Source organism: Cynocephalus volans, chromosome 6, assembly GCF_027409185.1.
Source record: "Cynocephalus volans isolate mCynVol1 chromosome 6, mCynVol1.pri, whole genome shotgun sequence".
Taxonomy (NCBI): Eukaryota; Metazoa; Chordata; class Mammalia; order Dermoptera; family Cynocephalidae; genus Cynocephalus; species Cynocephalus volans.
In genome coordinates, this window is record NC_084465.1 from 3,607,187 (window position 1) to 3,627,865 (window position 20,679).

Genomic DNA, 20,679 nt, shown 5'->3' on the forward strand with positions numbered 1-20,679 from the left:
CTGTACTTTTTCTTCTTACACAGAACTTATATCATTTATTTACTTATTACTCTAGGGTTTAATGTCTGTTTCCCTCTGCTAGAAAAGAAGCTTCAAGAAGGTAGGGATGTTGGTTTTGCTCACCTATATATCTCAAGCACCTAGAACAGTTCCTGGAACATAGTAGGCACTTAATAAACACTCACTGAGTAAATAGATGAATGAATCTGTATGGTCAACATGAAAAGATATATTATCAAATGAAAAGCATGGTTTTCAATATCCTATGCTCATGGACTGAAAGATTTAATATTTTAAAGATGTCAATACTGTGCAAAGCAATCTACAGATTTATCACAAACCCTATCAAAATCCCAATGGCATTTTTTTGCAGAAATTAAAAGTCATCCTAAAATTCATATGGAATCTCAAGGGATCCCAATAAGCTAAAATAATTTTGAAAAAGAACAACTAAGTTGAAGGACTTACACTTCCTGACTTCAGAACTTATTACAAAGATACAGTAATCAAAATGGTGTGGTACTAGCATAAAAACAGACATATATATATCAATGTAATAGAACAGAAGGCTCACAAATAAACTCTAAAATGATCTTCGACAAGGGCACTAAGACCACTCAATGGATAAAGGAAGATTTTTTCTACAAATGGTGTTGGGAAAACTGGAAATCCACATGCAAAAAAATGAATTTAGACCCAATGTTACACCATATACAAAAAAACACTCAAAATGGGTTAAAGACTTAAACATAAGACCCAAAACTATAAAATTCCTAGAAGGAAAAATACGGGAAATCTTCATGACACTGGACTTGGCAATAATTTCTTAAATATAACACCAAAAGCAAGGCAAAAAACCAAAAATAGACAAATGAGACTCTACTCAACTTAAAAGCTTTTATGCATCAAAGGACACAATCAGCAGAGTGAAAAGACAACCCACAGAATGGGAGGAAATCATGTATCTGGTACGGGGTTAATGACCAGAATATATAAAGAACTCCAACTCAACAACAAAAATTAAACAACCCAATAAAAAAATGGGCAAGGGACTTGAATAAACACCTCTCCAAAGATGATATACAAATGGAAAATAAGCATATGAAATGATGTTCACCATCACTTACAATCAGAGAAATGCAAATCAAAACCAAAATGAGATCTTACTTCACACCTATTAGGATGGCTACCATAAAACAAAAAACAACACACAAAAAACCAAAAGGCAAGTGCTGGCAAGAATGTGGAGAAGTTGGAATCCTTGTGCACTGTTGGTGGGAAGGCATATTGGAGCAACCTCTATGGAAAACAGCATGGCGGTTCCTCAAAAAACAAAATAGAACTGCCATATGATCCAACAATTCCACTTCTAGGTATATACCCAAAAGAATTGATCTCAAATCAAGCATGGTCTCAAAGAGGTATTTGCACACCCATGTTCATACAGTATTATTCACAGTAGCCAAGAGGTGTAAACTACTCAAATTCCATCAACAGGTGAATGGATAAATAAAATGTGGTATATACACACAGTGGAAGACAGTTGTCACTTGGTATCCACGGGGGCTTGGTTCTAGGACCTCCCACAGATACCAAAATCTGTGAATGCTAAGGTCCCTGATATTAAATGGTGTAGTATTTACCATTTTACTGCCAAATACTACAGGATTTATATGGGATACATATCCTCCTATATACTTTAAATCATCTCTAGATTACTTATAATGCCTAATACAATGTAAATGCTATGTAAATAGTTGTTATACTGTATTGTTTAGGAAATAATAACAAGAAAAAAATCTATATATGTTCAGTACAGACCTTTTTTTTAAAAATATTTTTGGTCCACGGTTGGTTGAATCCACTGATGTGGAACCCACAGACGTGGAGGGCCAACTGTACTATGTACCCTTAAAAAGGAAGGAGATTCTGACACATGCTACAACATGGATGAGCACTGAGGATGACATGCTAAGTGAAGTAGGCCAGCCACAAACTCTGTATGATGACACATGGTATCTAAATGAGACAAATTCACTGATGTAGAAAATAGAATGGTGGTTACCAGGGGTTAGGGAACAAGGGCAAAGTTGAGATGTGGTTTAATGGGTACAGAATTTTAGATTTGCAAGATGAAAGTTCTGGAGATCTGCTTTACAACAATGCGATAATACTTAATACTACTGAACTGTACGCTTGAAAATGGCTAAGATAATAAAGTTTATGACAGGTGTTCTTTTTTTTTTAACCACAATAAAAAAAATGCATAGTTTTCAATTTTTTTCTACCATTATAGAGTATCCATTATTTTGATTTTTAAAATCTGTGTTGAAAAAGAATTGAAAGAATACACACTACATTGTAAATGGCATTTACCCCAGGCAAGTAGGAGAGAATTCCAATTTTTATGTTATCCATTTTGATATTATTTGGCATTTTTCAGGAAAAAAGCCTATTATTATTGCAGTTAAAATAAAATAAGGTTAAGTATTTGAACAGTAGAAATAGGTAGTTAGGGAGATAGATGATAGCTGGTTAGTTAACTGGTTAAAAATAAACGCATGCTCAGGAATGCTGAGGCTCAGTTCATTTCTCCATCTTAAGAAGGATTGTGATCTTCACTTCTCCAAGTACCCACCCTGTGCCCTTATGCTTCAGGGTTGTAATCCCAGAAATATTTATCTAAATTCTCTTGGTGGACTCCACTGTGGATGAAATAGAAGCAAAGCAAAGCAGGGCGGGTCAAGTAAAAAGACTACAATGATGACGATGATGACAATGATGATGATGACGCTGATGATGACAACGATGACAATGATGATGATGACAATAGCTAACATTTGTTGAGCTCATTCTCTTGTCAGGCAATCACAACCCCATGAGGGAGGTACTATTGTCATCCCCGTTTTACAGATAAACAAAGTGGGACACTGAGAAGTCATCAGTCCAAGGTTGCGTGGCTGTGAAGGTGTCGAGGCCTGACTTTAGACTGGTCTTAGGACGGATGTCCCAGTCTGCCCTTTCCTTTCTCCCCTGCAGGACCTGCCCTGTGGGTGGCAGAGGCACTGGAGACACCTCCTCAGCTGCAGACAGGGAAGAAGTGAGCTGGGCAAAGCAGGGCAGAGTACGGAACTAGGACGTCTTAAATAAAAATGATCGGATCCATACTGGCCAGTGCCAAAAAAAAAAAAAAAAAAAGATCAGAGGCCATAGTTTTCCTGGACTAAGTTCCTGCACTAGGCCCCAAAGACCAGACTAAAAACCAAAATGGAGTCGCCCCTGCTAAGTTCCACGTCACCTAGGATGTGGTTTGACCTTTGCAGAAGTCAGGAGAAAGATAAAACAGCCAATTTCCCAAACAGGCCAGTTTTAATCTTCAGCAGGCGTGATGATGAAGTTCCCTCTGCTTTAATCCTTATACAGAGCCTGCAGTAGCCTGATGTTAACCGGTCAGTTATTTTCCTACTGCTCTGCCTCCCTGACCCTGCCTTACAAGGAAAGTAACTTTGAAACGACCAATCTGCTTTTTGTTCTTTGTTTCTGCTTTCTTCAGCCTCCTCTGTCTATAAAATCAACCCCCTCTGCTGGGCTCATTGGGACACTTATTCTGTTTTATGGAATAATGTGTTGCCTGGTTATAGAATTGCAAAAGCCAGTTGAGGTCTTTAACTAAATTTGTTGTAATTTTGTTCTTTGACAGACATCTTCAAGCAGAGGGAGCAGACTTCACAGGTCTGTGCCCAGGGCTGGACACTCTGCGGGGAGAAGTCCTCAGAACCCTGGAGGGCAGTGGGAAGTGTCTGGGCCTTCCAGCAGCCACAGGCTGTCTGTCATCAGGAAGGTCAGGGCAGAAGCACAGGGCACTGCTCCAGAAGGGCATGGGCTGGGACAGGCAGGACGTCCCACAGCAGAGGTCTAATGACGTGAACTGGGGTACACGGAGGTCCCAAGGAGGGCACAACAGACTAGCCCATCTCTACTGAAAAATCACAACAGGCTGTGTGGCCCAGTGCACGGGCTGCCCGGGGGCCAGCGCTGGGCTCACCAGCAGGAGGAAATGCCTGGGCACTGTGCACTGAGCAGGGGCAGGCAAGGTGGGGACAGGCTGCTCCCCTCCTCTTGGGCATTGGTGCTCCTCACCTGTGCAGAGGAGGTGGGGGAGGGGTGGATGTGGACCCTACACTGATGCGATCGTATCCCAAATAAGGAAAGAGCCTTCCAGCCATTGCTGTCCACCATTGGGTCCCCTGAGAAGGAAGAGCTTCGGCCAGAGAATTTGGCTGCCAAACCCGGCTTGAGTCTGGGGCTTGAGTCTGGCACAGAGGTCCCTCGGGGTGGGGCGGAGAAGGGGGCGGGCCCCTGGCTTCCAGCACTTACTATTTTGTTTGTTTTCTTGAGTCGGCTGCCCTAAGGCCTGCTGTAGAAAGGAGATTAACTGATCTTCTCAGCAGGAGGATTTGACACTGGGTGTTGAAATCCTGCCTGGTTAGTGCTGATTTTAATCTGAGCCAGTGATGTTTACACAAAGACTAGCAAACTTTTCCTGGTTTTCTCAGGACAGCCTCGCCGGGCCTCTGCGTCCATGTGCATCGCGCTGCACCCAGGCTCCCACCTATCCTCCTCGGAGAGCAACACGCCGACTGTGTCAGCCTGCTGCGGAGGGACGCGGGTCCCCATCAGCAGATTTCCCAAATGACAGCAGCATTCGCTCCAAGTAGTAGAATTCTTCCATTTTAACCTTTTCTTATAGAAACAGTCCCGGAATGTTTTGCATCTTTCTTGCTGCCTGACACAGAACGTGTTGGGGTGTCGTGTGAGCTTTTTCCGGTGACAATGAGGAGGCAGTGTGGCTGGCAGGGACCTCCATTCCCAAGGTGGTGTTCTTGCCTCTCCTGACCCCCGGCCTGCCCCCAAGTGCTCCCAGCAGGGTGGGCGCGCCTGCTGAGCTGCGGGTCCACCGCACGCGCTACTTCTAGGTAAGCTGGGGTGCGTGCTGCCTTTTTGAGGCTCCTGCAGACAGCTGACTCAGAATCTGTGGTTGTCCCCAAGCTCCTTCGGATGAGTGGGTGTCGCAGCTGCTCTTGCTTGTTGTTTGTCACTTGAAACCCAAGCGGTGTGATGCCTCCTCAACATGCACTGTCTTCAAGCGAGGTTGCACGCAGGGGTACATGACTGGTCTCCTGGGGCTGCTGTAACAAAGCACCACAGACTGCAGGGGCTGGAGACAACAGACACTTCTGTCTCACAGCCCTGGAGGCAGGAGTCCGAGGCGAAGGCACCGGGGAGGGGCGGGGTCACAGGCCTCCCTCCAGCTCTGGCAGCCTGAGGCGAGGAGTGGCTCACATTGCCAAGGCCCCTGTCTTCCTGCGGCCTTCTCCCCACATCTCTTCACATCGTCTGCCCTCTGTGTGTGTTTGTCCTTGTTTCCCCTTTTCATTAAGGACGCCAGTTGCATTGGATTAGGGCCCACCCTAATGAATTCATCTCAACTTGGTCCAATTTGCAAAGATCTTATTTCCAAATAAGGCCCCATTCTGAGATGTTGGGAGTTAGGACTTGAACATGTCTTCTTTCAGGGGAAGACACAGTTTAACGCATAACATCGGGTGAAGACCCCTGGATCCCCAGAGAACCTGGCCCCAGGTGGGTGGACCTTGGCCCTCCGGTTAGAAGCAGGAGCCGCTGTGACGCAGAAGGGAAGTTACCCCCTGCTGCCTCCTCCCCCCCTGCTGCCTCCTCCCCCCCTGCTGCCTCCTCCCCCCCTGCTGCCTCCTCCTCACTTCAGGGAGAGCTGAGGGCCTCAGACAGTGGTGTCCGATGCTCTTAACTGACAACCAAGTGCTGATTCAGGTGCTGCATTTAAAACCATAGGCTCTTTTAAGTTAAAAATTGGTTTTATAATGCCTCGCACCTGAACGTTTGACAACCAACTTCCCTCCCTTCCTTCCTTTTATTCTTTCCTTTCTTCCTTCATAAATTTCTTGTGAATACCTATTATGGGGAAGAATTGGGGTAACTAAGATGAAACAGAAACAGTGTCCCAAAAGAGCTTTGAGTCCCCAGAGGCATAGACTAGATCTCCCTGGTGAGCTGGTGGATTTCGATGGCTCCTGTTGGGGCAGGAACCTATTTTGCACACCAGGGGCCTCCAATGCACAGCATAATTTCGGGCACACAGTAAGTGCTCAGTAACATTCTTCCAATGTTTTTAAATGAATGATTAAATAATTACAAACACCTATCTGTGAATCTTATGAAACATAATGATTTCACTTATAAGAAACCTTGGGAAAGGGCTTTCCATGTGCCTCAAAGCCTGTTTCTCATCTTGGTAAGATATCGTAAGGTGCAGAGTCTCCTTCCTTTTGGATACGTGAAACTTCAAAATGGTCTTTCAAGTGATTTGCTGGCATGCTGACCTTTTTTCAGACGGCTTCTGCAGCTGGCCGGATGTTTGAGGGAGACATGAAAAGCAGCGTGTGATGAGATGGGAGCCTGCAAGTCGAACTGGCCCAGCGAGTCGGCTGGGGGGGGTGGGGTGGGTATCGATTAAATGCAGACTCGCACACCTCTCGAGGCTGGCAAGGGCCAGGCCAGAGGACGCAGTTCATTAGGACGGAAGCTGACTCATGGGGATCGTGTCACGTTGCTGTTCATACTCACCCGGCCCTAGTTGGGTCTTTGCAACTGAAGTGATTGACGTGGAACCAGAGGAGAGGGGGATGCCAACTGTGCAAATTGGCATGGGCCAGTAGGCCCCTGGGCATGAAAGAAAATTAGGATGGGTCTGAACGCGGTTGATGGCAAATGAGACAGAATTTGAAAGGCAGCAAAAGACATCACATGTCAAAGCCAGCTGCATTTCTCCTTGAGAAGATGAAGATTCCAAGGCAAAAATGTGCATATGAAAAGGGCAAGCAGGCAGAAGGGTCCAGCCGAGGGCTCTATGACGTTCACTGAATGAGCCTGGGGTGCTGGGCACTGGGGCAGAGAGGCAGGAGGTGTGGACGGCCCAGTGCAAATCCAACCCTGCTCCTGGGAAAAACAATCCCCAATCCTGTGACACTCACTGACATGCAGCTTTTGCATGCAGCGATGCAATGATCTGGGCATGGAGAGCAGATCAGTGTTGTTGTTTGATCAAACCCTGCTGCCGAAACTCATCCACTTCACGTGGAGGAAGGCCCCCCAGATCTTCACGCGATCCTTCACTTTATGGGTGATTCTAACAAGTTATTTAGTTTCTCCTGCACAGCAGATTGGAGGTCACACATTGGAAGGGACCAACGGCTGCTGGCAGCCAGTGTGCCTGTCTCTGTCCTACAGGAGGCTCTCAGTGGCTGACAAACAAGGAGTGGGTTCATTTATTCCACATTCTTTCAACAAGCACTTGTTACACATTAGCAGTCAGAGCCTGTGGCTGTGCACCAGGATCGGAGGATAAGCAAAAGGAGATGGTCCCCCGAGGGGGCTGCACCTGCTGGAAGGACATCAGTCGGGTGATCTCCAACTCACATGGCTCACACCGCCACCGGGACCAGTGCTCTGCAGCCTGTGAGCACAGGGGAGGGCTGACGGGACGGGGAGAGTCAGCAAATGACACTTTGGCTTAGGTCAGAAGGATGATTAGGAATAAACTATATAATTTAAAATTAAAAACTTGCTTGAGAGGAGACATAAAAAATACAAAGAGCTAGGTTGTAAGGAGAAAATTACTTCCGTAGACTCACTTATGCGGAAACTTAACTTTACCTTCCTGTCTTCTCCACGTTCCTGAACTCGAGACTGTGTAGACCACGCAGCAACAGAACCCGTGGAGAAGAAGTAAGGAGCACGTTTATGCATTCGTTAGACAAAGTCTCTAATAAATGGAAATAGTAACGAAAGCCACTTTTCATGTTATGCTACTGTTTTGTCCTGGACATTACAAACCAGGACTGGAGCCACCACACCTAAGGCGCTATCTCAGCACGTTTATTCTTTACAGAGAAAACGGGGGAAGAAAGGAAACTGACATTCATCGAGAGCTTACGTTGTGCCAGGCACGATTACGTGTTTTTACCAATGTTGAGGTAAGAAATTCTTCAGGTGTGAAACTGAGGAAGATTTATAGAGAACATCCATAGAGCAACCAGGTTTGGTATTGGCACTTGGATCTATTTCATGCACCTTTTTCTTATCTTTCTTTGCATATTTTGACTGCATTCAGGGATCAATATGAAATTCCTCTCATGGTTAACTTACTGCTCATAAACCCACCTACCTCCAAGAATAAATAAGATGGCAGATTAGTGGGGAGTAGGCAAACTTCTTATTGGCTATGTTGAGACTGAATTTTAATCTTATTAGTATTTTACAATATTAATACTTAAGGTGGGGATAGTGCTAGACCACCAAATGACTTGATTATATCTAATTCGTCTTTAGACAAATCTGCCAGAAACATTCCTTATGTAAGAAATCACAGGTGACTTCTAAAAACATTCCTTACGTATGAGATCACAGGTGACTTCTAAAACTAGCTAAACCAAACACCCTTGAGTCCATCCTGAGTTCCTATTTACACAGCCTTGCTCATGCAGCTGAAAAGTGAAGAAGGCCATCTTTTGTAAATTACATACCTTGTCTTTAATGAAACGGTGTAACTCAATTCCTGGCTCAAAGACCAGAAAAATCCCAGGAAATGTTTAACTTCTAACACTTATTCTAAAACATGAATTTAGACTAGTTCCGAGAGGGCATTTCTATGTCAGATGCACATAAACTGGATTAATCTCAGGCAAATCCTTGAGTCTCTATATTGACAGAAATGTCTGTGTCGTCAGCTCTCCCAGTTTTTCCATACACGGATGAAGTTGTATTTTTTTTTTTAAACAGTTGTATTTTAAATGCAGTAGAAACCCGTTGGTTTGGATCTGTATTAAAAAATGTATTGGGCTGTGTACAAGAAGGTAAGGCCTTTCTCTACTAGTATTGAAATGCTTTTTCGCAATTAAACAGAAAATTTAAAAGTTGTGTTAAACATGGTATGAATGTTTTGGGAGCTCAAGGCATCTTTATTGGAAATATTCCCAGCAGGAGCTCATCCTATCCGAGATAATGCACAGCCACAGGGGCTGGCATGCCAGTGCTGGCTGCAGCGCGGTGCCCTGGTGGCAGGCTGGGCCGTGCCCTGCATGGAAGCAGAGCACCAGTAGGGGGAGGGGACGCACAGCAGGTTCAATGCAACTTTTATCACGTTTAACCTTCCCTCATGAGGAAAACCTACTCAAATGATCCGCCCCAAGTGGCTGTGCTGAAATTCAGTAAAATTTAAGAGCTCTACAGAATATTTTTCCATTCCAAATTCTAATGTCCCACACAGCAAATACCAACCCCCTCTTTTTTAAAAAAGAAAAACCCATAAATACAACAGGTGGTTTTGAACCTTTAATAAAAGTAAAAAATGAATGCAAAAAGAACACAATATTGAAAACTTAGTATGAATGTGAATCTCACTAGATGTTCAAATCTGGTATAGTGCAAATTTTGTTCATACTATTTTACATTTTTTACAAACTCAAATCACTTTGGTTCATATATTTGTTATAAACTATTGGCAAAAAAATTCTTCAGATTCACATTTTTTGGCTATATTATTAACAGATATAGAATTACTTCCAGTTGAAGAAAAAAATACTTGTTTGTGCATGATCAAGTATATTTTAAAGATTCATCTACTGCTTTCATCTAACAAATTTTTTTCCTAAAATACTGACATCTTCATTGAAAAGTTTTTTCACATAACTAATCATTTGTTTTCATTTTCAGAAAATGTATAAGGGATCATTCCAAAGTTCAGAATGATCCCATTTTCTTTTAAACAAAACTCCTCTAAAACAAATTAGCTTCAGTAACCTAAAATTTACTCCAAGATATTTTCCTCAAAATAAAATAAAACAAAAAAAACCCAACAAGGATCATCACATAAATGAAACCAAATACATACATCAACACTCACAGGCCAAGTTAGTACAAGTTTCTATTCTGCTGACTGGTGACTTGTATTTAAAAGGAGTCTTTTAATCAAGCCACTTTCACAGAACTTAAAACAAATCAAAAACACTTAAAATGCAAACTATAAAAAGGTAAATTTGTAAGTTAAAATTACTAAACCCACAAAACTGGAGTATTTCAGAGTACTAGGGTTCAGTGGAGGGTATATGGTATAACAATAAAGTAACTTCACAACTCAAAGAAATTATTGCTGAGTTTTGCCTCCGTGCAGCACTGAAATGAATGGAGAACCCTTCTCTTGAACATCTTATACGTTAAAAAAAAAAAAGAAAAATAAATATTTAGGAGAATACAAGGCTCAGATTGGTTTTCATATACATTGCACTTGAAGTTTAAGACCCAATACTTGCAAATCAGGTCTAACATGGTCTATGCCATTAAATGAATACATTGTGCTCACCAATATCATGGAATATTTAGAAACACCACATGTTTAATGTAGTGACATATGCACTCTTCTTTTTACAAGGCAATCATAGATTGCAGATTCCATAGGGCTGTGGAAAAAGCAGTCATCTCTATTCTGAAGTAACAGAGAAACAAATGCTTTTCGCTAAGACTGAAACATGCAGCAGACAGGCATTCACCCTCGGATGATTACGGATCTTGGATAAACCCTCACGAGCTGAGGTGAAGACGCCAGTCTGTCACAGTGCACACCTGTGGCTTTTCACTGCCTCTTGCTCTCACAGTGAGATTGTCTGCATGAGGTCCCGCGGGTGGAAGAGAAAGCACAGCTCACTCACTGGTGGCGCACACGTGTGGGACCGGCCACGGCAGCGTAACGGGAGCGTGGCCTCCTCACACTCCCCGCCGCTGCCTCTTTTCTTTCTCTTTTTTACACAACCCTATTTAAAAAAAATCTTTTGGATAAATATTATTCCTATTACACTGCACTTCATCTCTGTTAAGCACCATCAACCTATCTCCTTTGGGCACTACTGATACAAATCTGAGAGATGGTGATTAAGTTTAGTTCAAGGCTTTGAAATATGGCAACTCATTTTTAATAACATGAATGAAACCTAACACTTAGGAAACTGCCAACTGCCTGAAGTCTCACACACAGCCTGAGAAGGAACGTTCCAGGGTGCAGACAGGCGTGAGGGCATCAGTCAAGGCAGGACTTCAAGATAAGTAGTCATTTCTCCACTTCGCTATTCTAGACCAGGAGAATATTTTTCCCAGGAGTCATTTGTACAGTTAGCCCAATCTAAATAGATTATGTAGGAAAAAGATAATCTTTGCCACAATCCACTATCACAGATTTTCTTCCCAAATCTTGCTTTCTGAAGACTCAATCGCTATGTGGCTTTTCAGGAACACCCTATGGTGGGGAAAAAAAAAAAAGAAGAGGAAAGAGGAAGTTAGCACTAAACGTATAAATATTTTAATTATCAATTAAGTAGGTCCTGAAAGGTAAAAAATTAAAAATTCATTCAACTGGAGTATGATCCAGACACGACTGCGACCTGAGCTGTCACCCCTGCACGGCCTTCTCCCCTCACTGCACGAGCCGAGCCCACAGCTCCGTTACCTATAAGATGAGGCTAACTCTCTACCTCAAGTGAAACTACATTGCTGAAGCCCTTCCATAAAGCCTATTATATAAGTGCAAGATATTGGTGAAAGTATGACTAAATTAATACTCACATAAAGGAAACACTCGATTTTATCAAAGCATAATGATGCATATGTTATGACAGGCGCCCCTAAAAGTTCAAACTTACAGCCATTTACGAAGGGTCTTTAAAAAGTTCACGGCAAGATTTGCATTATCTTTTAATTCTATTTTTCTATGAACATTCTGAAGTACCCTGTAAGGAATTACACTCTTAAAATGGGTTTGTTTCTCTGGAGAAAGGGAGGCTTCTGCCGTGAGCCTGAACATCTGACGCCTCCGAATGTATCCTACCAGCAGTTTGTTGAAAGATATTTGAAAAAGGTCATGTTTATATAAAAGCAAATAACTCGACCTTAAGTTTACACAGAGTTTGAAGTTGGGAAATCCCTCCTGCACAATCTTTCCCCTCCAGCTTCCCACACGGCCTGTGAGGTGCAGCTGCAGGCACTCTTCCTGCCGGCGCTGCGTGCTGAGCACTCACACAGCGTGCAGTTCCTTCCACTGGGGAAGGGCAGACCCGGAGAGACAGAATGACTTTCCTGAGGCCATACAGCCGCTGAAGGGCAGAAGAGAAAACTCAGAGCACACTTCCTTCCTGTGAATCCAAGGCCTTTCCACTTCACTTAATTTCTCTCCATTTAGGCAATCATGCCTTAAGATGAAGATTACTTATCCAGAAAATCAGAAGATCTTATTTGTTTACCTGTTCACTAGTGTGCTGATAAACAGAAAGTAGAATTTTAGAGTCTATGGTCCACAGGAGACTAAAGCTAGGTCTGGCATCAGTGCAAGAACACAAACGATCACAGGGCTGAGATAACTAACAATCAGTCTAAGATGGATATAACGTGGCATATTAACTTGTATCGGTGTTGCCTAATAGCAACATATTTAAATGGCAAGATGGTACCCTACAGTAAATACAGGATGCCAACACAGACTTCTAAACACTCGTTCAGAGGGTCAGTGGCAGGTGGGAGCTTGCGCTAAAAGGCAGCATGGGATGCTAATGAGAAGCTGGCTTTCAATTTCACCTCTGCCTCCCTGAGTTGTTTAATCTTCCCAAGTTTCAATTTCCCCACTTAAAAATAGGCTGATAATAGTCTCTTTGTCAAAGTACTGTCAGCTAGTAATGGAAATGTATAGCACAATGCCTATGTACAGTGTTAGGAGCTCAAGAAATGTGCACCTTCAATAACAATAATCATTAGCAGCTTTCAACCAAAACCAGGAAAGGCAAATGAAACCCAGGCTGATGGTGAGGCAGGGCTGTGCCCCCAGGTGTCCCTGTGGGGCCTGGGCAACAGGAAGGAGCCCCGTGCCTGCTGCTCGCTGGCAGTTTGCAGCCTTCCTCTCCTGAGGAGGGGCTTCAAGTGACAAACAGCAACAACCACAAATTCCATAAATGACGGCTGTGGACTCATCATTTTCTCTTAAACACATAGGCTGATGACCGATGCTTCTCAGCTGTATTTTTGAACCCAAAGGACAAGAGCAAGTAGGGCAAACAAAAGACCACCAGACAGAAAAAGGCTACTAGACCATTAATTGTAAGTAAACCCAGACTGTAGCTTTTGGGCATGGTTGTCCTTCCAGGTAATTACGGTTTTGTTTGTTTGTTTGTTTGTTTTTAAGGGAGGGAACCATAGGTAAGAACAGAAACGGCATTTTAGAAGAACTGAGACAGAACGAGAACAGGCAAAAAGATCAGCATCAAACACAAATCTGGAATTACATGAGCTTGGTCACATCTGGTCACAGTGCTGACCTGAGGGCCTTGCCTGAGGCTCTTGCCCTCCGGGTTTCATTGTCTTCACTCTACACACCCCCCTCAAAGGTTTCCATGCTGCAGTTTCAATTTTAAGCCAACACCTCTTAACACTACCCCTAAATTACCCAGCCAACTGCACTCTGTCTCTACAGTATGACGACACGGAAAGTGGGGGAAGTTGCTCCGGGAGGAAGGACAGCAGCTGACAGTGACTCCGTCTCTAACACATCAAGCAATCTCCTGGGTTTTAAGGATGAAAATAGGCTTTCAAATTTTGAACAATATGAGGAGTAACAGTTGGGATCCAGAGGTAAGGATTTAAATTTTTCTGGATAAAAAATATGGTAGGTGGGGTTGGGATCGGACCCCTGAAAGGCTGGTTTCATTCAGGAGCCCAGTAGAGAAGGCAGTTAAGGTGGTAATGTCTCTCCTCCAATTTCAAAATATGATGCTAACATCCAAATGTAAGTTTCCCCCCAAGTTCAAAGAGTAAAAAGGAGGAAAAGAAAGCTTAAGGGAGAATTATAATTAGGTCAACTATCCTGTTTTAAGTTACCTTAGGAATTCTCCACCAAGGAGTACTGAAACAAAAACCTCAAAGCAATAAAGCAGTTAGGGAGCTGCCTGGCTCTACTCTGAGACTGGTGAGGAGGGCTGTACAGGGAAGGCGTCCAGCGCACGCAGAACATGCACATTGTTTTCACATGCGCCTACCTGACGAGATTTTTAGCACAGAAAAGCAAGGTCCTATGATTCTCCACTAGGGGACATAAGAAACAGCTTTTTCAATGGAGTCTTCTTTGTTTTGGCAGCAGATTTGTATAGAATTACCAATGAGCAGAAGAGGAAGAAGCTTTAGACCCAGTAACCAGTGGAACACTTTACAAATTTTACCCTTTTGAAATTACTTCTGTTTGTGAAACAGCCATGTGGCCTTCCAATTCAGCTGCTCACAAATGGATATCAGCTGGCACACATTAATGTACCATTTTAAAAATAGCCTGAGGTACCAAGATAAGTTTTCTGAAAGAGGCCCAGAATTTATCACTGACAGCAATGGCTCTAGTTGCCTTTTTTTTTTTTTTTTTAAATTTTATTTAAGCCCTCGAGTCAAAGTCAGCTCAAAATAACATTTAATTTTTTAAATGTCCAAATGTTTAAAGTGTTCAAATGCCAATTTTTAACTACTGAGAAGAAATGCTAAAATTATCCTTGAATTCATTTGCCTCTCCGTCTCTCTCAGGAAGCAGCTGTGTCTTGGGAGGTTGTACCTCTTTCTTTCATAAGAACAGGTGCAACGCTTGCACAGGCTGATGCTCTGAATGTTCCCTTCGCTGTGCCCAGGTCCACCTGCCTGCACCAGGTGCTGGCCTGAGCCGTGGTCTCTCAGCCTCAGGCTCCATTTGCCCCTGACTAGGGATTGGAGAGGCCCAGCACCACCTGCACCCGCTCTGGTTTTGTTAAGAAGAAATGAGGGTTGACAGACACCCAGGGAGCCAAGTGACACTGCCTAAGATTACCCTGATTTGTTTGATACTGAAGGAGGAGGGTACTCATCACACTCCACTTACACTAGCCACTTCAGTAACTTCCCCTGCTGGTTCCCACAGTAGTTATGCGAATTTAGAAAAGCCACTGAACATACCTGTAACACAAAGGGGTTGCACTGGAACTCGAATATTATGAGTTTACAAATCTATAAATCTTTCATAATTTAGCAAAGAATTACCTGGGTATCACTACCTATTTTTTAATGTACACTTTTCTCAATAATTGTTGTTCTTGAGTCTGAACTAGACATGTACCAACACAAATTACAATATATCATGTAAAGCAATTCTATCAATCTAAAAAAACTAAAGGGTTAGGAGATACTATGATCATTTCACTTACCATAGCTAACTGTCGTCCTATGTTTCCCACTGTGACACCTCCTGAGAAAAATATACATGGGAGCCACGAACGAATATAGAGAAAATCTGGGGATGTATATCTAGAGTGGGGGGAAAAAAAAGATTGTGTCTTGGCAGTCAATGGCACCTGGTTCAATTCAAAGATTTTCATTAATGGGGATATACAGGATATATATTAAGCATGCAGTGCTGTAAAATATTAATATTTGAATAATGCTTTACTGCTACTACTTGTTTTTTCTTAACATTAAGTTATGGACAGTGCATTTCTAATATGTGAGCCAAGAATAAGCAGCATTTTTGAGAATTTCATGCCTATGTCATTCTGCATACAAGCCAAATAAAATATATAAACATTAACATTTAATGGGTGTTTCTATAAAAGTTAAGTAACAGTTTTACAAAGTCCACATCTGAAAACACACACTTACTGATAGACACCATTATACACGAGAAACTGAGTGATCAGAGTAGCAAGAAAAGCTATGGTGATCCCAAGCCCAAGGCCACTTCTTGAACGATCAAATGTCCACCAAAGGCCCAAAGAAAGGGCTGCTAAAGTCAAGGACAGCTGAACATTATTGGCAAAATCCAATTTCTGGTAATGCAAAAGTTAAGGATAAGAAACATTTAAAAAACTCATAAGAACTACTTGTGGTTTTTATTATTGTACAACAAATAATTCACTATCTATAAAAACTGTACAGTGAGCTAAAGAAAGGACTTGTTGGATACAAGGTTACTGTAATGACTAAAATTACCTGAAATTTCTACCCATCGCTGAGTCAAAAGCTTTGCTTTAAGAGTAAACTTCGTAAAAGTTACTTAAAAATTCTACTGGTGTTTTGGCCATAAAACAGTATCTTTTGCTATTGAGTGATCTACAATCCCATTCTTTCTGTTTTTTGGTAATTTGAAAAGAGCAAGCACTGCCTTCGTGTCTGCATTACGACTTGTTGTCAGAACGGCATTCTGTTACATTACACTTACAGCTGTCATTACAACACTGCTTATGAACTGGTGATACAAATAACTTGTTAGAGCTATCTTACATTTAAAAGAGGGGTAGAGCAGATTTAAGGCTCAATAACTCTAAAAATATTTTTCCTCTCCAAGTTGCTCTAAAGAAACCCTAAATTTTTTGAGAACTGGTAAACTATGAACCATATTCCTGGAAAATGCACTTATATACAGACACATAGTATATTTCATGTAGTGAATTCCATCTGTGGATTCCAGAATTTCAGGGACCTCCTGTGCCTCACCCTTGGATTTTTGTGGGCAGAGAAGCAGATATATATATACATATATATATATGTTCCTCCACTCCGCCTTCTAGAAAGATGTGGCAACAAGAGCAATACTCTTGCCCCTCACCAGTTCTCACTTTGCCAGAGGAACCAACTCCTCATGCTGGAAAGATGTAAGGTGGAAATGTAAAAGTGAATTTATAAAATGAACTCCAAAGAACCAAAAGATGATTGTCTGAGAGAGAATAAATAAGTTCACTCTATCTCTGGTATTATTTCAACTGTTTCCTGAAACGAACTGAAAGGATGCTAGGTCCTGTGCCTTAAAAATCCTACTAAGTGTAGGGCTGGCCAGTTAGCTCAGTTTGTTAGAGCATGGTGCTGATAACTCCAGGGTTCGATCCTTGTATCTGCCAGTTGCCTGCCCCCCCAGCTACAAATCCTACTAAGTGTTAACTAAGAAATATACTTTAAAATAAAATTCTTGGATAAGATAATAAATATTAAGGACTCGATATAAGTAATAAAGTGGTTCAACGTACAACCTAAGAAACTCCTCTGGACACAGCACATCAACTTAAGGATACAGCACTGGCGTGGTTAATGCCAACAAACACTGCTATGCAGCGCATGACACTGGCCCACTCTCTCTTAAACTTGTGGGGCTCTCCAAGGTGACTGTCAATACAGGGGTACAGCAAGCCGACAATAGCTGTTAAAAAAATAACAGTGTTAGAATACACTAGCTTAAAATTGTACAATTTCTTTGTGTTAATTAGTAAAGTATTCTAGTACTCAAACCAGCTCTTTACCTAGAAAGCTTATCAGCTATAATATATTTAAATCGAGACTAATTTTTTATTTTTGTTCTCTTTGAGAACCACCCTCCCAACCACAGTTTGAAAAGCTTAAAAACATCACTGTTATTTGGTTTAGTTAAAAGTATGTCTCAGTAAACATAAAAATGAATTGAGCAGGGAATATAATTATCCATATTAATATGGATAATATTTAACTTGATAATACTTAATATCCATATGTGCCTACACAAAACTCAAATGACTGCAGAGTTCACCTCCCATTTTCATAGAGAGGATTCCCATTTCCCATTGAAACTGTGAGCATCCATGAGTGCACTATGGCCACCAGTCACATTGCAGGTGACATTCCTGCCGCTTCCAGCACTTGGCCTGGCACATGATGAACACTCACATTTCTGCTGATCTGACTTGGTCTGGGTCACATGCCCAGAGTGGCCCTGGGCTTGATTTTTCAGGGGCTTCTGGCATGTACTCTAGGAGACACTGAGTACCTGCTATGGTACGTGCTGGATGAGGGACTTTACACTAGTTTCTCTATTCTTTGATTGGTTCCTGTGGACAGAGCACCATGCCGGGAATAGAAAACTCAGCCTTTAGCCCCAGTTTGCCCTCTGATGGGACGTGCCTCTTCGTGTTTGTTTTCTCATGTGTAAAATTATGAGGATTATGTAACTGGAAGACAGAGAAGGAAGATGTCACTGTGGTCTGGAACAGTTAGGAAGTCTCCACAGACACAGAATTTTAAAGAGAATGTGGACAGGTGGGTAGGTACAGCATTGCAGAAGAGAAGCAAAATGGCAAAAACAAAGACAGGCATGAAAGAGACATCTGTGGCGGCGAGTGGACACGGGCCTACGGGGACTGGACTGTGGGACAGAAGGTTCACTGTGTAAACTGCACCAAGCACTGAGGCTCCCAAAGGCCATGCATGGCTCACCTTGGTCTAGAAAGGGCTTCCTAACAGAGAACGAGAGTTCTAGCTGTGCTTAGCCAAACACTCCGATGAAAAATTTTCAGCTTTTAATTTTGTATTACATTTAATCAAGTTCTACTTGTGGAGTTTTGAAAAATGGAACCCAAACAATTCTATAACTTTACTTCACTATAGCTTAATCTTACATTTTAAGGTTAAAAGCTAAATAGGTATAAAAAAATGTACTATAGAACTTTTTCCTTATGCTCTTAGCTGATTGTTAAGAAAAAAATTAGGAGAAATTGTTTCAGATATTCTTAGAATTCCTTGAAGCTTCAATTACAAACACTGAGAGCTAAACTAAAATATTTCATTTTCAAGATCAAGCTTTTGTTTCAAAGAAACTTTTGTGCCAAATGTGCATAAAAATTGAAATTTCAAATCTAGATCTATTTCTCAAAAAGAAGTCTCAATACACTTAAGGGGTTTGAAAAACAAAAGTAGGATCCCATCTTTCTGAGAACAAAGATGAAAACATTCTATCCACCGCTTTATAATCAATAATCACGGTGTCCGTCAGATGACACATGTCCTAGCCAGAATACACAGCTCTGTCACAAGACTCAATCCTTCTACTGTTTTAAGTGACTCTACCAGGCTGGGCGGTGGACACACCTATGCTGTAGGGAGACTAGGTACAGAGCTATGAACAGCTGGGTGGGTACCTTTGGAGTTTTTATTTGACCTCTCTCTGATTCAGTTTCCTTATCTATAAAACGGACCCAGAGCATTTTATTGTTTTAAGGAATAAATGAAGCATAGCATACAAAGGCCATGGTAAGCAGTCACTGTTAGCTACAAAGCAAACAGGGTACTTATCATACTGTATTGTAGTTACTTAGACACATATTTGTCTTCCCCACCGGACTACGGGAGCCTTAGAATAGGGGCTTGTCCCGCTCACTTATATTTCAACAGCTTGCAGAGTTGAGGCTGCAGAAGGCACCTGACAATGTTAAAAAAAATGCTGTGTGACTAAAGAAGTTAAGTGATCTGCTGGGCCAAGATCAATTCAACATTTTTACAAAACCAGCTTAATAATAACCAAGAAATTCTACTATCAAGAAGAAAAAAAGGCAGCAGTACACCTGTCGTGGTGTAGACTGATGCTGTGTTATGTTTTACAGCATCTGTGTGACTTGTTAGGTGAACTTAAGTCTAAATTCTCGACAAGGTGGTACTCTTCCTTGTGTACTTAATCTATAGAGCTATGAGTTACAGGGAAGGAGGCCTGGCTTTCGGCCACCGTTCCCTCGGCCATCCTGCAAAAGGAAGTGCTGAGAAGTTACTCCCTTGGCAACCGCCTTCTGAGCACACGTGACGGATTTGTTTTCAGGCATCTAGCAGAGTAGCATGTCTGCTGGGGCGGCCAATAGCCACCGGGCCTTGCCGCTCACCAGTTCCGCAGGCGGCCAATCCTGGGCAGCCCGCTCTAGGTGACAGCTGCAGGCCGCGCTCCGGACTGTCCCCGCCAACTGAGAGGGAGGAGACCTCACTCGGCCTGGCACAGCGTCTGCTTAAACAGCCAATTATCTCCTGACCTCATCTCCATCACCCGCTTCCTCGAACTTCCAGGGAACTGTGGTTTAGACTAGCCCATGGGGGCTCCACACCCCGTGCCCCTCTCGGAGCACTTTCTCTAAGTGACACAAAAACTGCAGACGCACGGTCTTACGCTGTGGATGGTCCGACTTTCAAACAAGTGCTTCCGATAGGCTGAAAAGCGTGCTGAGCCAGACAGACATCGTTCTCACTTCTGCGAGAACAGGGAAGGTACTCACCGGCCGCTGTCCCGCAGCAGGGGGGGACCCACCAGGCAGAGGAGAAGATGGTGGCGATCACCTCCTCGGGGAAGAGGGTGACGTTCCTCTGGATCTGCAGCAGGTTGAGCACGAGAGCGAGGACGACCCCGACCGAGAAGAGCACGAGGCTCCTCCGCACCAGGTGATGGTGCCAGCTGCTGGCGTAGCCACCGCGGCCCACAGCGCCGGGACCCCGGGCCGAGGGGCGGGCGTCCGGGGCGGCGCGAGCAGCCGGCGGGGGCGCGCGGGGCGGCGGGGCGTGCATCGCGTCTCCCACCCGGGCCGGCAGCCCCGCGGCGCCGGCTGAGCGCCTGGCCCGGTCGGTGCACGAGCAGCTCCAGAGGCGGTCGTGCAGCCTGGGCATCCGTGCCCGCCGGCTCGGGGGCGCTTCCTGGAAGAGAGCAGAGGAGGGGAGTCGCCGGCGAGCTCGCTCCCAGAGACAAAAGGGCGGAGAGGCCGGGCGGGTGCC

General features: G+C 43.2%; 1 protein-coding gene across 1 annotated transcript; it reads right to left on the minus strand.

Moving 5' to 3' along the window:
* Positions 1–9,874: 9,874 nt before the first annotated feature.
* INSIG1 (insulin induced gene 1) lies at positions 9,875–20,475 on the minus strand. The gene is made up of 5 exons (XM_063099722.1): positions 20,190–20,475; positions 17,202–17,326; positions 15,796–15,962; positions 15,345–15,444; positions 9,875–11,383 (listed from the first exon to the last, which is right to left on the minus strand). The coding sequence occupies exons 1-5, from the start codon at positions 20,473–20,475 to the stop codon at positions 11,354–11,356; spliced, it is 708 nt and encodes a 235-aa protein (XP_062955792.1). The 3' UTR covers positions 9,875–11,353.
* Between the last annotated feature and the right edge of the window lie 204 nt (positions 20,476–20,679).

Bases quoted from the DNA above. Each gene is read 5' to 3' on its own strand.
- INSIG1 (XM_063099722.1), bottom strand. From the start codon at position 20,475: ATGCACGCCCCGCCGCCCCGCGCGCCCCCGCCGGCTGCTCGCGCCGCC. The intron at 15,445-15,795 runs GTAAGTGTGTGT...CCCCCACTCTAG, and splicing joins GTGTATAATGGTGTCTATCA to ATATACATCCCCAGATTTTC. The intron at 11,384-15,344 runs GTAAGTGAAATG...TCCCCACCATAG, and splicing joins TAGGACGACAGTTAGCTATG to GGTGTTCCTGAAAAGCCACA.